Consider the following 14,646-nt stretch of genomic DNA (forward strand, 5'->3'; position numbering starts at 1 on the left):
ATAGAGAAAAAAAATCATGAATTTTGGTATATTTTTTTTTTCAGAAAATATTTTTTTTGATGAAATAATTGAGTTCAAAAGATAAGGATAAAAGAAATCCGGACGGCCAACAGATGCTCGACACGTGGCGGCTGCAGGAAAAAAAATAATTTTCCTCTCTCCTCCCAGGCGCGTCACGCACTTTGTCTGGCCGTGTGGCCCACGCGCCTGGGAGGGGCCAATCCGCGTCTGACGCGTGGCACGCCCAGCAGGTCTCAACAATGTTGAGGATGCTCAACATTTTGGACGTCTCTCTCCTCCTCAACAACCCATTCAACATTTCTCAACAGCCATTGCACCCATTCAACAAAGCTTAACAAGAATCCTCAACAGCCATTGCACTTGGTCTTAGGTGGAAGTGAAAAAGTGTAAGCAAGTCATTTTCCGTGACACAAAAAAATCGAACCAAAATAAAAAAAATATTAAATAAAAGATTACTATAAATCTGCGTACCAAATTTGTTCGAATGGATGCATTTGTGAGAACCGAGCTTGGTCGGATTGCAGGCAAATTCATCCAATGAGGCTTGCTTACTCAACTCAATCTACACTTTTGCTATTTGGTCGGGTTTGGTTGGGCGAGTTGATTGGATCTTCCTGACCTGTATACAACCCTAGCAAGCCCGTATATTATTCCAACCTTCATATATTCACATTTAGCTTCTCTCCCAACTCATTTCCCCTTTATATTTTTTTCCTTATCTCTCTTATTTTCCAATCAAACATCACTTTCCCATCTTATTCACTTAACATAAATAAGCAAAAGAGTTTGTTCGACAGGTTCCTCACTCTCACGCTCACAATCATTTGCAGAAAAAGCGAGATCAATAATGGCACTGAGAGCAGCCATACTCCGCCACATTCGTCTGCCACTCCAAGCCGCCGCCGCCACTCCGAAACTGCAGCTATGGCATACTTCCATCCGCTCCATGTCCTCACACGACGATCACATCACCAAAGAAGAGGTCATCGAGAGAGTCCTTGCTGTCGTCAAAGATTTCCCCAAAGTCGATCCTTCCAAGGTTTGTCCTTTTTCATCATCCCTTCATTTTGCTATGATTTTATTGCAAATGAGTGAAATGGGTATTTCAAATTGTTTTTCTGCTGATTTGTACAAATGGGTTGCCCCGAGATTTGGTAATTCGCATCCAACAACCATCTGGGTATCCCAAATCTGTATTCCGTTGATTTAGGCAAAAGGGATTTCCTCAAAGTTGGGAAATTTACCTCAATAATCATCTGGGTTGTGTTTAGTATCTTTCGATAGTGTGAAAAATGTGAAATGTGTATCCCAAATTATTACTCTGTTGATTTAGACAACATGGTTTTCCCAAAATTTGAGAATTTAACTCAATAATCATCATCTGGGTAGTGTTTGTTGGTAGTCTTTGTTAGTGTGAAACATGAGACATGAGTATTGTTGAATTGTTATTATGTGGATTTATCCAAGTAGGTTGCCCCAAAATTGGGAAATTTAGCTCAATGACCATCTGTGTAGTGTACTAGTAGTGTCTGTTCGGTCACCTCTCACATGGTGAATTGTATTAAGATTTAGTGATAGGTTTCATGTGAAAGTGCAAATTCTGTTGTAGTTTTCAGTCCATATATCATTCCAAGGGGTGAGTGTGGGAAAGTTTAGATGTATGAAGTCTAATCTTGATAAGTCTAATCCAAATTTACTCATATTGGTGCATGCTATTACATTTGGATATTATGTTACTATCGTTTCTATATCAATATTGATTTTGAAGGCATTTTGGATTTCCATCATTCTGTAAAGCATAATTTCTGAAAACTTGAGATCTTTTTTAGTTCCAATAGTTTCATTGTTTATACAATACTGAACAAAATGTGGAAAATAACATTACAAGTTTTTTTTCTGGAAGGCAATAACATTACAAGTTGAAAGGCTCTCTTATTTGTATAGGCATTCCGGGTTTGATATGCATAGGAATAAAGGACTGGTTGGCAGTCCCACCCTGATGCACTGTTCTCTTTTTTCCTGTTTTATCTTGGTCAGTTTATAGCTTTATATCCTAGTACTTGTTAACTCTCTCTTCTCACCTTACTAGAGCTTTATTTTCATTAAAAAAATATTTCCCAACTTCAAAATTAAAACAAATAACTGTAATATTGTAATGACTACTAAAATTATAAAATCATAACCTATCTTCAAACACATTGGGATTAAAAAATGGCATTTTGTAGATCAATCTTTTCAAACTTCAAGGTAATTGACTTCAATTAGAATGGCCTTCCATTACCTTATCCCTTCTTCTGCTTGAGTCCAGTGGCGGATCCAGGACCCCGGGGTCAGGGGGTTCAAATTTTTCCAATGAGACAATTACAATTTCTAATACAATACCAAATCAATAAATTTGGGATTGAGAAAACAGAAATTGAAAGTGAACATAGTCTAATTGTTATGTTATCAATATCTCATTTTCTCTATGCCCCATCTTGTTACTCGAGCAGCACAAGGCATTACATTATGTAATTGTTGTTCCCCACATCAACAAGAGAATCTCCAAAGACAAGTGGTTCATCTGAAGTTGAAATATTAGACAAGGAAAGAACTATAAAAACTTGAAGCATAACTAGTTTATTCAACTGGATGCCCAATACAAAATATATACAACAATAATCAATATAATGAAGTTTTCAAGCAGAGTCCTCTGTTTTTGCTTGATAGAAAGTGCACAAGGGAAAAAGAAAAAAGATTACAATTTCAAGTTACACATAAACAACCCTCTTAGAAGCCACACTTCCAAGAGGAAAACTAATTAATCTGCTAATGAACCCACCACTACGGACACCACTACTTCTATGAATCCCAACAAAACTTTTAAGGATACCAACACCATACTCTGACACCTGTGAGACCACCTCTAATCCGCTCCCACAATGCAGCAAGATAATGAAACAAAATCTGAAAAAAGAATGGAACCAGTAGCAAAACAAACGACACATTGATCAGCTCATAACACAGCATTCGACCCCAGCAATTATCCCACAAGTCCACCAATACTGCCACCTCAAAATCACAATTAAGAGATGCAAATCAACAGATTTGAATACCATCAAAGCTTTCCTATACATATAAAGCTTTCCTATACAAATCAATTTCCTTCCTCAAAGCAAGGAAATCAATTTCGTTGTACCTCAAAACCAACGACACCAGCATATAATTACATAAAGCTTTCCTATGCTCAAAGCAAACACACAAAATAATCTGCAAAGTCCTATTTCCTATGCTCAAAGCAAGCAAACACGCAGACCTGTATCTCTCACGCAGACCTTGGATTAACAAGCCAATCATAATTTGAAAACTTGAAATTCCTATTTCTTGCATCGTTTGAATGAAATTAGGACATTTGAGGAAATCAATTTAGGGCAATCAAGCTTGAGAAAGGAAAAGAGAAAGAAAGGAAATCAATTTAGGGAAATCAGGCTTGAGAAAGGAGAAGAGAAAGGAAATCAATTTAGCCATTTAGGGTTAGGGAAATCAGCCATACCTGTGGTGGGGTGCGGCTGGACTGGTCTGGTGGTGGATAGTGGTGGTGCGGCGGCCGGCGTGGTGGTGACCCAAACCTAGGTGAGAGACAGAGTGCAGAGTGCTTTTGTCAGTGTGAGAGAAATCAGAGTGTGTGAGTGAGAGAGTTTGTCTGACGTGATGAGTGTGTGAGAGAAAGGAGTTGGGGTCTAGGGTGCAAATTTAAATTTTCAGGGGGGTTAAAAAAAATATTATAAGGAGATAAGTATGAATTTTTTTTTTCTCAGGGGGTTCAACTGAACCCCCTGGGCTCCATGTAGGTCCGCCCCTGCTTGAGTCTGAACTCTGGACTTCAAACTCTTCTCTGTTCTAAGCACAGAGAGGAGGCTTGATACGTATGATGTTGTTGGCGGTGAGTGTATCTTTTGAAATTTTGTTCATATTGCATCCATCTTTTAGTGCGTGGGAGTGGGTATATACTTTTTGTGACACCCAATCCATCCATGGCCCTTGTCATTCTTGTTGCTTCTTGCTGCTAAAATGATTGAGTCTGATCCTTACTACAAGGAATTACAGAATTATTTAAAGCACTTAATTTTCAGTGTTAAATGGAGAGCTTTGAGGTGTAGTCCTCTAAAGGGCATTGTTTCCAAAGTAACTTTAAATTGAAAATTCTCTAGTTCCTTATTTGTTTAAACAACTCTAGTATACTGATATTGTTAAAAATGATCTCATTATCAATAATATCCCTTCTAATCTGGTTTCTGATGGAGCTATGACGTAGTGTGGTCCATATAACCGACCTCACTTAGTGGGATAAGGCTTTGTTGTTGTTGTAACACTAATATGCTGATAGGTACCGCCAATGAACAAGGAAGAAAGGGTGTATTTTATTGAAAGAATGCTTTGAAACTACACTGAATTCCTGGATACTCGAGGGGTTCAAGGCTGTCCCTAGTTTCCCATCCAATGATCCCAACAATGATAATCCTCCCCTCTCACTCTATCTAACTAACTAACCAACTGAGTAGCGTTCCACTAAGTAGCTAACTAACCCGGAGGGTTACCTTATCTATCAATATTTGATACGTAGGAACAAGCAATAAAGTAGAAGAGAGCTTTATTTTATGCAAGATTATGAAATGAAACTACAAATGGTGGCTGAGTAATTTGATACTCAGCCCTCTCCCTAATTCCCAAGTCTTATTTACAACCTCTCATCTCTAACTTCCTTACTAACTATTCTAATTAACTCTCTAACTGCTACTAGTTTCCTATACATACAATACTTGTTTAGAATTGTAAATTTCATTGTATGTAATTTTATTACAAACTAAACCAAGATATGAAGAACATGTTCCACTCCCAAACTTAGTTCCTAGTACAATTCTTATTCAGGTACTAACTAGAGTGGTTTCCCCAAAATCTAAAACATCAGAGCTAGATCTCTTAATAATATATAGCAGCTGGAATAGTACCTAGGGGGTTCATTTATCCTCCCCTAGGTACTCTTCCAAATTGTGGGTGGGCAACAGGAGCACCATGTGTTGTGCCTTTGCGGGGAGCAGATGACTTGAGGCAATTTTAAATTACAGCAATAAAGACTTGATTCATATGACTCAAGGCAATGTTCGCCTTATGAATAATATCATGCAAAAGAATCCCAATATTTAGACATTTTGGATCTTTGATTTGGTCCCCAATCTCTATACCCTATTTCATTGGTATTAAGTATTAACTATTCATACTGAAACTCAGTTTCTGCTGATATTGGATGGATAAAAGTGCGGTCCTCAAGCTGCGGATACACTTGAAATGAGAAAGATTAAGAAATAAAAAGCTAGAGACACTGCATGACTTTGAGGTTATGCTTCCTCCCTGTTTCCTCACTCAGTCTCAGTGACTGGCTGTCCTCCTCTAGGGATTGTTCCTAATTATTATCAAAGAATTTGGTTTCTCTAAAGTGAGTAGTTCATTTTGAGAAGAAAAGATATCAACCATTGATGAGAAAATCAAGGAAATAGATTTGAACCAACCTATGACTTGTTATGCATGAGCATATAATTTCAAAATTTGTTTTTCTCAACAATGTTGAGATCCCTTACCTTTTCTTCTCAAGTGAGGGTTTTTAAGCCAAATCCCTTTATCAAATTTGTTGTTTACCTTTAGAATTAAATTATCAAATATATTGCTTTCCACCAGAATTTTGTTTCCTCTAAGTAAGCAACATTCTGTCTGTAATAATTTACATTTCAATTAAGGAATTAATAATACTCTCTTCATTTTCTTTTGTGCTAGCCGCTACTCCTGCACCTTTTCGCCCCTTTTAGATTTGAATGACCCTCACTTCTGCCGCTATTACAAGAATTTTCTGATGTTTGCATTTACTTTTCAGCTCAAGGAGAAAACATTACATTCAATTAGGTAACGGCTGAAAATCCACTGTCCTTTTTTTGGACTTTGTGCTTGATAGGTTTAAGCAAGTTTACACTAGGAGAAGGGCTCAAGTGTGAACTGAATAGTTAGTGGGGGGACTGAAATGTAATAAATAATAGTTTGTTAATGGACAGCTGCTGCCAGTTGTGAGCAGTTAGAAGTAGTTAACAGTTGCAAGTTGTTAACTGTGTAGGATAAGAGTAGAAGTGGCTTGTAGAGGAAGGCATCTGGAAAATTAGAGTTCTCAGGCTGGTTGAGGAACCAGAGAGATCGTGGGATCTCTAGGAAACCCTAGTTTTCAGTGTTCTTCCCCAATTCTCTGTATTTTCAGTGTTCTTCCCCAATTCTCTGTATTTCCCTGAATTTCCGGTTCAAAGTTACAAGTGAACTAGTGGATTGTATTCTCAGTTTCAGTACAATAATACTCACTGGAATTACCAGTGTTATCAGTGCTACCCCCTTTTCATAGACTAGTATCTAGTATCTTCATTTCCACCATGATTAGGGGAGTTAGAGCCCCTCTTCTACCAATAGTAACACCTAATAAATGTGTAGCTGTATGTTAAATAACCTCTTGGTTCTCTTGCACTCTTAAAGAAAAATTTGGTTGTGGGAAATTGCACTTCTCAGTCAACCCACTCATCAAATTATCAGACTATGCATTAAGCATATCTGAAGCTTTGTCAGCATGAAGTCATTGTACATCATAATGAAATGCAGGATATTATGATGTGCCATTGAGGACGGACGGTGTAAATTATCTATGTTTGTGTTCTTCCTCTCCCAATCTAATTTTCAATTTAGATACGTCCAATACTTTTTTCAAACATCTTTTGAGAACTTACTTATTCATCTAACATATTGCTAATGCCAATTTGATTATCATTTTTTTTCCTTTTCATTTTGCGTATTCAGTCATGCCGCTTTCTTGGAAATTGTCAGCATTGCAAATAATATATTTTTAGGCTTACTGTTTTATGCTGCTTTCAGGTGACCCCAGATGTACATTTCCAGAAGGATTTAGGTTTGGATAGCTTGGACAATGTGGAAATTGTAATGGCACTAGAAGAGGAGTTCAAGTTGGAGATCCCTGACCAGGAAGCTGATAAAATTGACTCTTGTCATCTTGCTATTGAGTATATCTCTCATCATCCCATGTCTAGTTAACTAAGGTGGCCTTTTCTTCCCATTTGGTTTCATATTGAACTAAGCATCAGTTCAACTTTCCCCCAATTTCTCTCACTGGATGTTTCTGGTACTTGGTCTCTATTCTTATCTTTTCCTTTTTTCTTGAACTTGCGTGAAGGGGTTGGTTGTTGAAAATAATGTGAATTGTTCAGAATGGAGTTTATCAGTGAAGAACTGGTACTACTGAGTTTTTTCAAGGACCTTAATTTCAACTGTGCTGTTTTAATTTATAGTGCAATGTTTGTACACTCGTTTGAAAACTACAATGAAGCTAAAAATCTAGTGAACAGAAGCAAAGTTGCTTTCTGTCCAACATGATTTTGTCTTCACTGTGGTTTTCGAACGAGTTTCCCACTTAGTGTGCTTTATCTGTGATCTCACTGATCTGCTAGCTGCTATGTATCACGGTGGAATGGTTTTTAAGAAAACTAATTTGGAAAACTGCATTTAACCCTATCCCTTTTCTTCACTTAAAAGTGGAATGTTGGTAGAGCTGGAAACCCTGTGCAGGAGTCTTCATTTACGTATGGTGCTCTTGATGACAGTTGACCTTGAATCATCATAGTTCTGGAGAAATTCAGTTTGAATAGAAACTAAAAAGTTGAAGAGACTGAAGTTTAGTAGTATTTTATTAATTAAATCAGAAATGAAGAAATAAAAATATCCTCATAATTACCAAATATTTGGGTTTTATTTACAGAAGTTAAGGAGAGGAAAGAATGAAATATTCTATTCTGAAATAGTGTCATGTATTTACAACACTTTCCCTGAAGCTGGTGAAGAGATATTTATCATTTCGAGCTCACAAGTAAGGTTTCAAAACGCATTGGTGGTTGGCTCTTAGTTATAATATATGCTAATCGTTGTCAGAAAGGAACATACGTTGTTATCTAGCCGCAAAGTAGTCCCATGAGGGCTTCAAACTTTTTCTAATGTCCTCAATCAAGATTTTCATCCACATCACTTTCCAAACTTCTTGAGCCATAGCCATTAATTTGTCTCTGCACTTGATCTTGTGGTTACATTTTGTTTTTCTCTTTTCATATCACTAAATTTTCAAATAACAGAAAATACAATATGATCATCTAGTGAATGTCATACCAACCATTGATATTGTATATTATGCATATGTGTAGACTTATATAGACAACTTGCCTTCCTATTTGAATAGTAGTTTTCTCTCTAGATGCTATATGATTTTACTAGTGTGATGACCCGTGCGTTGCACGGAAATTAGTTTTTATTTTTTAATATATTAATAAATTTATTAAAATCCATACTTTTTGTAATATATCTTATACGTTAGTTATGATGAATTTTGCATTGCACGATAATTTAGATAGTTCTCCCTTCGTTCTTTTTTAAGTGTCGTTTTAGCATAAAGCTCTCCAACCAAGATAGTGGATTGTTAGAGTTTTTTTCCCATTCTACCCTCTCACATCCCAGTCATGAAGTCATAAAGCTCTCCAACCAAGATAGTGGATTGTTAGAGTTTTTTTCTCATTCTACCCTCTCACGTCCCAATCATAAAGTCATAAAGCTCTCAAGCCAAGATAGTGGATTGTTAGATTTTTTCCCATTCTACCCTCTCACGTCCCAGTCATAAAGTCATAATGCTCTCCAACCAAGATAGTGGATTGTTAGTTTTTTTCCACTATCTCATATCATTAAACCATTTACCTCCAATTCTAGAGGTAATGAGAATGAGAGTTATTCATAAAGAAAAAATCTATGGAAAATGTGAAGTGGAGTTATTGAAAAGGTAAGGGTATAATTGACAAATTGTAACCTTAAAACATCAAAATGACAGTTAAATAGAAACAAAAAAATCTTCTAAAACGACACTTAAAGAAACAGAGGGAGTAGTTTTTTTATATATGACCAAATTAACTAACATTTATATTTTTTTAATACATCTTATATGTCATATATGATGATTATTGCGTTGCACCATATTTTAGTTTGTTATTTTTCTATGCATGAATCAATTACTTAAATTTCATATTTATTGTAAAATAGAAAAAACATAAATAAGTAAATTGGATATATATCATGTTAAAACCTGGTAAGTTAACCTATAATAACATTCTTAACAACAACATCTCGTTCGCAATCTATATTGTTAAAGTCCCCAACAATCAAGGCAATCACTTCATATTGGTAAATTGTAAAGTCTTGCATATTTAGTTCTTCCTTTGTATAATATAAGACAAAAATTGTTTGAGTCACCAGTTGTCATGTAATCCCTTACTCTTTTAAATGACTGAGCAACCCCACTGTCTTTATCAATCATCTTAGTTATGTCCTTAATCAAAGATTTGGCTAAACTGTTTGTTTGCCGCCTAAAACATGTCATTTTACATTAATGTACACACCGAAATAAACTAATATAAAAATTGTTTCACTTAATAAATGATTAACAATTGTAAGCATATGGTTCATATCTAAAATGATACATTTGTGAAATGTCTTGTTAAGAGTGTCATAGATATACAATTACGCAAATTTTGGCTGTCATTTCTTCGACAATAAACATCCAATTTTTTGGAAATTTTGTCAACTCAAAATGAATTGATGAGATCCACCACCGTCGTTGATTGAGACTCAAATTTACCGACTATTAATGTAAAAGAAAATGCTCTATCGTAAGCTCAATTTTTTTCTTTGAGATGTTTAGACCTCATATTCACCCCGTCATCAGATTGGACAGCAAATGAGAAGGATGTGCCAAGACAGATAGTTGAACTTTTTCTTTTATGCAACACAACGAATTTTTTTTATTTTTTATTCTAGGACGAACGTTTCCTTTTATGTTTTTTTTTACCTAAGATGTGTCAAGAAAGATATGCTTTTTATCGTGTAATTTAAACAAATAATTGTAACTATATATATATTAATGTTTTCTAATTCCAGCAATTATAATTTCACTGTCACATTTCACAACTATATATGTAGATTCTCCTAGAATTATTAAAATGAATTGTTTGATGCCAAAAAATTATTAAAATCATGAAAGTTGTACTTAAATTATATATAAAAATATATTTTCAAATTAGTTTTAACATGAAATCATTTTATGTAAAACATTTCTCCCCGTGAGAGATTTTACTTGTCATTTAAACATAAATAGTATACATAGATCGAGGATGGAGGATGTATCATATGAGAATGAAGTTTTTATGTGAGAGTGAGAGGAGTTGTTATAAGTCATTAGATCTAATCATAAACGGTAAAGATCAATGGATTTTAATCATCATGTGATTGTCACATGATCAATTAAAAATGTCATGTGACTTTTTTGAAAAAAATTGCATGACTTCATGTTTTAATCTCGACCGTTCATGATTAAATGTAATGGCTCATAATAACGCATCTCACTCTCACATAAAAGCTCCATTCTCATACGATACATCCCGTAGAGTAGAGGATGTATATAAATAGTTGTAACTATTTATACATACTATTTATAGTATGTATATATATTATTTTCTAATCACCATACGACATATTGTTACCATCATGAAAGTTTTACATGCAAAGTGTTCCTCCTTGTGAGACTTTTTTACCTTATGATAATTTGTACAAAAAGTAGACTATATTGTCATATAGTACATTTTTAACATGAAATTATATTGTGACATTGTGAAATTTAATTTAAAATTACTTTTATCTTATTTTTAACTTATATTTGTACATATATTTTTATACAAATAATCAAATCATGATTAATTTGTATATTTTTTCACTATCAAATTATTATATTTTTATATATATTTTATTTTAAATTTATTATAGATATGTAAATAGCTAATGGAGTTATATTAAAATATATTTTTTTATTAATTTAAATATAAAATTATATTCATCTTTTTTTTTAACTCAATAAATAAATTAGATTAAATCAAAGCAAATCCGGCATAGAAGCCAATACATCTGAACGCAAAAAGCTTGACAACTCCGGGGGACCCTCCTCTATCCAGAGTCCTAGAAGGTAGAGGCGTTCCGGGAAAGGTAGTCAGCACAAGAGTTTCCCTCACGACGCACAAAAGAAAGATCAACATGATCAAAAGATTAAACTACACTATGACAATCATGAATAATAGAAAATAAATAAGAAGTTTCATTTGCCTTCTTCCAAGCCTGAAAAAGAGGTAAACAATCGGTCTCAAATTGAACCCGCCTGAACCCAAGATGCATCGATAACTCTATAGCCCACCTAAGGCTCAAAGCCTCGGCCACTGTTAGAGAAAGAGTAACAGTTGGAAATTTTACAGCAACCTCGATCACCGGTGTGAGCATTTTAATCTTTAACTATCTAAGGTAAAATTGCTTAGATAACTTTTGCACCATTTTATCATTAAGACCTGCAATTGAAATAAACCAAATGATTAAAGTTATGGTACCAAAATAAAAAACGGTTTTTAAGTAGGCGCTGCTTCACGAGAAATAGTTATGAAAATATAAATAAAACTTTACATTGAAATCATTTTAAAAACAAAGCAAAAAAGAAAAAAAGAAAAAAACTTTGCATACTTGACTACATTTACATGACGTATCCCCAAGATCCACATCACAAAGTAAAGGTGCTTTAAATGGTTGAGGTATATGTTGACCATGAAATGGGTAAGGTTAGACAATTCACGGATTTGGATCCTATTATGTATTAATTCTTACATAATCATGTTATGTGAAGATATGAGTCTTTAATTCTATTTTAATGAAATCTGGGCCATTAATGCATATATGGAGAGAGAAAATTAAAATTGTGCAGGCAATAATACTGACCATCAAATTTTATTAAAAAATAATAATTAAGGGTCCAAATTTTTCACATAATTGCACCAGAATTGAATGGAAAATTGGTTAAGCTTAGCTAACTTAGTGTCAAACTGTTGAGTATTCCACAGAGTAGATCATTTATTCCTTAGAGTGGATCATTTTCTTAGAGCACAGGTTCTCTATGTAAATACAACATGGAAGATTGGGACATATTTCTCAATTTGATCCTATAAGGGGAAATATAGAGTGGATCAACGCAATTAGCATGATAAGTTCAGCCTGGCCTGCTCTTCTTTTTGGCCAAAATATATAGGATACCTCAAATCAGATATCTATCTAATTTCTTGCAAAAATTCTCTGAAAGATAAAAAAAAATTCTTCAATGCGGTGCAGCTCTAGTGACGATACAATTTCTTATTGTTCATCTTCCTCAGCGCAACCCTACTTCTCAATGTTCTAACTTCTAACACACAGACTCAGGCCCTAAGCTTTATCTTTTTCATTTTAGAAATTGTATTATGTATTAATTTTCTGGTTAAAATTTTCCATTTGTTTTCAGGGTGCCTGCGTCAAGTATGAGAAAGTAAAAATCCGAAGTATTACAATGTCTAAAAAATTATACAACAGAATAAAAGATAAATGATAAGTAAATGATATCAAACTTGCTGAAAATGTGTATTGCTTTGAGAAAGAAAATTGAAATTAAAAGCCAAAGAAGAAAATATGCATTGATTAGGATTCAAAAATCAAATCACCAAAAAGGAATGTTTGGATATTACCTGCAAATGTAACGGGGTTCCAATTGCCAGCAATATATTCAACACAAATTGGTTGGAACGTGTTTCAGTTAAAAAAATTTAGCTATGAATCACCATGGCAGAGACCAAATCGTGTCTGTGTTAAAAAGGAGTAAGAAAAAATGAGAAATCTTAGCATGTCTAAGAAATGGTACATCAAAAGAAACCCTAGGTTCTGATACACTAATTTTCATTTCAATAATTTAAGAAATTGAGTACAACCAAAAAATAATAAGTAGAACCTTAAGGTATTGAATATGAACAAAGTATACTCATACAACTTGATCTGTGCGATTTGACCAAAGGTGAGGGCCTTCAAACCGAAGCCACTGGTGATCTTGGAGCAGGGAATGGAGAGGCACAGGAGATTGAACTTGGGTATAAAGCATAGGGTTTCTGCCGCGCATCATAGGAGGCTCAAATTTGGGGACAAAGGCAATCAACGGCGATGGCTCTCGTGTGACAGAGCAAATCAAACGACAACTCCGATCAAGCAGCAACGATGCGAGGTAAATGAAAGAGAAAAAAATGACCTCGAGAAGAAGGAAGAAATGGGAAGGTCGAAGGATTTGCAGGAAGGCACTGCAGAAAAGCAATTCTTCAGAAGGAGATGCAGAAGAGGAATGGAAAAAAATTATCCATTCCTTCCTTGATCCATATGATGTGGAACGGCAAAGTTCTGCATCTCCATGATCAAAACAAATATAATGAAGAGAAAAAAAAAATGAACAGTACGTGAATAGTATTTTTTTGGTGTTTGAAATGTTAAGAGCATGTGAATTTATATAGCATTGGTAAAATGAAAAAGGCGGGATTATATGAAAAGAAAAATTTAAATTTTTTCAAAATATAAAACATTGATTTCGTAACTTATTGATATATTCCAAATTTAAGATGATATTCTTGTTTGATAAAGGCTTGCCTTGAATATTTTTTTCCACATGTACATAATTAATGGTATATTGCAAATTTGAGATGAAGGTCAATTGCAAGAAATAAATCAATTTTATTTTCGGTTATACATGTACAATTTTAAATTTCAACCCACAAGCCAGGAGATACGATGATGAAGATTCAATCATAGACTACTGTTTAATTCACGAATGGGCAATCCGGATTGCTAGGAAAGTTTTAAACCAATTTCATATTTTACCCTTTTTTATTTTTAAAAAACTAAAAACAAATCAGTTATTTTAAAAAAAAATTGAATCCACGCCATTTGTATGGGCAAATCCGGATTTCTAGGAAATATTGAATCTTTTGATTTAAACCAATTTCATATTTTACCCTTTTTTATTTTTAGAAAACAAATACAAATTTGTTATTTACAGACTTTTGAATGTCAACATTTATGGTTATTCATGTGCCATTATCATGAAAAATAAGTTTGAATGTCAACATTTATGGTCGACGAAAATAATAAATTTTTAATTTATTAATTTATTTATTGAATTATTGACTTATTAAATTCGACCAATGAAAATTAATCAATGTGAACCAATCAGGATAAGCCATGTGGAAATTAAATAGCAAGAACCAATAAAATGCAAACATGTGGAAATTATGTAGCAATGTGGCCTACTTTGGTGGATGGACTTTATATATTATTAAGATTTATTGCTAGTAATTGTCGCAATAATCATGTATTTGATGCTCGTGCTTAGCCTGTTGATTTTGTTCGTTGTCAAATTGTGATAGTTGAAATTAAAAAAATGAGCTTGTAGTTCACATGTTCCAACAGCTTAAGCGAGCGTTGGATCTCTCGGTTTTCAGCTAAAGATGTACGGACGGAACTGGAAAAAGTTGGTAGGGGTTGAAAATTTAGCACACTAAGCAACATAAACAAAAACTAAATGAAAGGGACAATAAATTTTGTATTTTTAGGCTGACGAACGTATTATTTAAATACCATTCC

The 14,646-nt window shown here is 34.2% G+C and overlaps 1 protein-coding gene across 1 annotated transcript; it reads left to right on the forward strand.

Moving 5' to 3' along the window:
- Positions 1-748: 748 nt before the first annotated feature.
- LOC130728394 (acyl carrier protein 1, mitochondrial) lies at positions 749-7,381 on the forward strand. The gene is made up of 2 exons (XM_057579856.1): positions 749-1,060; positions 6,958-7,381. The coding sequence occupies exons 1-2, from the start codon at positions 869-871 to the stop codon at positions 7,132-7,134; spliced, it is 369 nt and encodes a 122-aa protein (XP_057435839.1). The 5' UTR covers positions 749-868; the 3' UTR covers positions 7,135-7,381.
- The last annotated feature ends 7,265 nt before the right edge of the window (positions 7,382-14,646 follow it).

Source organism: Lotus japonicus, chromosome 1 (assembly GCF_012489685.1).
Source record: "Lotus japonicus ecotype B-129 chromosome 1, LjGifu_v1.2".
Taxonomy (NCBI): domain Eukaryota; kingdom Viridiplantae; phylum Streptophyta; class Magnoliopsida; order Fabales; family Fabaceae; genus Lotus; species Lotus japonicus.

Coding starts and splice junctions, on each gene's coding strand:
- LOC130728394 (XM_057579856.1), top strand. CDS start 869: ATGGCACTGAGAGCAGCCATACTCCGCCACATTCGTCTGCCACTCCAA. Junction 1,061..6,957: donor CCAAAGTCGATCCTTCCAAG/GTTTGTCCTTTT, acceptor TGCTGCTTTCAG/GTGACCCCAGATGTACATTT.